We start from the raw sequence: 1,758 nt of genomic DNA on the forward strand, positions 1-1,758 counted from the left end.
TGTCCAGCAATTTATAAAAAAAAAAATTATGAAAAACCTACCACACGCTCTTACTCAACTGCTATCAAACTCTCATATATAAAATGTCAGACCAGTCCAGCCGATCCATGCGGGACTGGCCCAAGCGCAAATGAGACAAACTGATCCACGCGGGACTGGCCCAAGCGCAAATGAGACAAAACTTCTCCGCCTCCTGCATATGCCGATCAAGCCGCTAGGTTCACGGGAGCCAATTTGGAAGGTTTTTTTTTTTTTTTAAGAAAATTGGAAGGAAAATTGAATGTAGGGATTGTTTAAGGATTTCCTTTTGATTTGTATGCATTAAATATTTTATTTTCATAGAGTTAGGACATCTAAAATTTGCCTGAAATTTGAGATATCTTAGATTTAAGTTTTCTTTTAGGCTCTAGTAGCGTCTAGAAATTTGGGAGAGATCGATGCTCCTCTAAAATTGAGAATCAATTATATCTTGCTCATTTCCGTTTCTATTTCATCAAAAATTACAAATTTTTTTACTGTTTTCTTGATTTTGTGGGGGTTCTTGTGGAAGATTTTCACTGTTTTTCTAAAAATTGATAGGAATTAGTTGAGATCTTCAGGTGTTTCCTATCAAAGAACTCCATAAATGAAGATCTTCCCCCAAAATAGCGTGGAGATTTTCAGATGACTAAAATTTATCATTTTGGTATAAAAATCTGTCCAAGGATTTCAGTCGAATACAAAGATTGTAACAAATAAACATTTGTTCATGAGCAGGTACATCAAATACATGACATGCTGAAGAGATATTGACAAATTTTTACACTCCATATTCCTTTTTTTTTTATTATTTAACAGCCCCCATCATATTTTACATCATGACTGTAAACAGAACATAAAATAATGGAATGAAGATGGCGCAGATTTCAATCTCTTTGATTCCAAAACTATTTATCTGCTTCAGACCTTAGTTCCTCTTCAAGTTCATCAAATTCCCAAACCCCAACCTCTTCATTAGAGAAATCACTTCCAAAGTTTCCAAATTCCTTTTCGAATTTTGCGAGTTCTGATTCTGGATCATGTTGTTGTTCTGTACTTATAGATTTTAATTTGGAAGACTCGTTAGAGATGAACTTAGGTGATTTTGGAGACTCATTTGCCGATTTAGGTGAAGGAATTGGCTCTGCAATGTGAGAATGCCTATGTTGTTTCTCTTCAAGAGCCTCAATTTCTAGTATTGGCCGCTCAGTCGAGTTAAAATCTGCTCTAATTTTCTCAATTTCATTGAATAATTCCTTGATTTCAGGGTCATCTTTCCTGATTTAAAAAAAAAAATCAGCTAATGCATTTAATAAAATCATATCTGCAAAAAAAAAAAAGATATAAAACTAAAACAGGCGCATAAAATTGAAGAATTATCAATATTTATCATATAAAATGAGATAACCTGGATTGGTATCTTGGTTCTGCATAAAACATTTCTTTCATGTGATCGGCCAAACTGAAGGCAGTAACAATCTGAGGAGAAAGAAAAAAACAAGTACTAGTTAAAACAAACTATAAGGATCAGCAATTCAACTTTTTCAAGGCAAAGTGATGCAAAACTATTATGGTTTAGGGATTCGAAATAAAATTAATATGATGCAATGCATCACTAAATGCAAAGTAACTTGAGGATTCAAAGATCACAAGCAATACTAGAATTAAATCTCAACTAAAAATAGTATGATAAAAATAATCTGAAAAATTCAGCGATGAATTAGAATCACAAAATTAGTC

At 33.0% G+C, this 1,758-nt stretch overlaps 1 protein-coding gene across 1 annotated transcript; it reads right to left on the reverse strand.

Annotated features, from left to right (window-relative positions):
- Positions 1–664: 664 nt before the first annotated feature.
- On the reverse strand, positions 665–1,528 carry LOC110116616. The gene is made up of 2 exons (XM_020850277.2): positions 1,427–1,528; positions 665–1,296 (listed from the first exon to the last, which is right to left on the reverse strand). The coding sequence occupies exons 1-2, from the start codon at positions 1,465–1,467 to the stop codon at positions 927–929; spliced, it is 411 nt and encodes a 136-aa protein (XP_020705936.1). The 5' UTR covers positions 1,468–1,528; the 3' UTR covers positions 665–926.
- Positions 1,529–1,758: the final 230 nt, after the last annotated feature.

This window comes from Dendrobium catenatum, unplaced genomic scaffold (genome assembly GCF_001605985.2).
Source record: "Dendrobium catenatum unplaced genomic scaffold, ASM160598v2 original_scaffold_246626, whole genome shotgun sequence".
Classification (NCBI taxonomy): Eukaryota; Viridiplantae; Streptophyta; class Magnoliopsida; order Asparagales; family Orchidaceae; genus Dendrobium; species Dendrobium catenatum.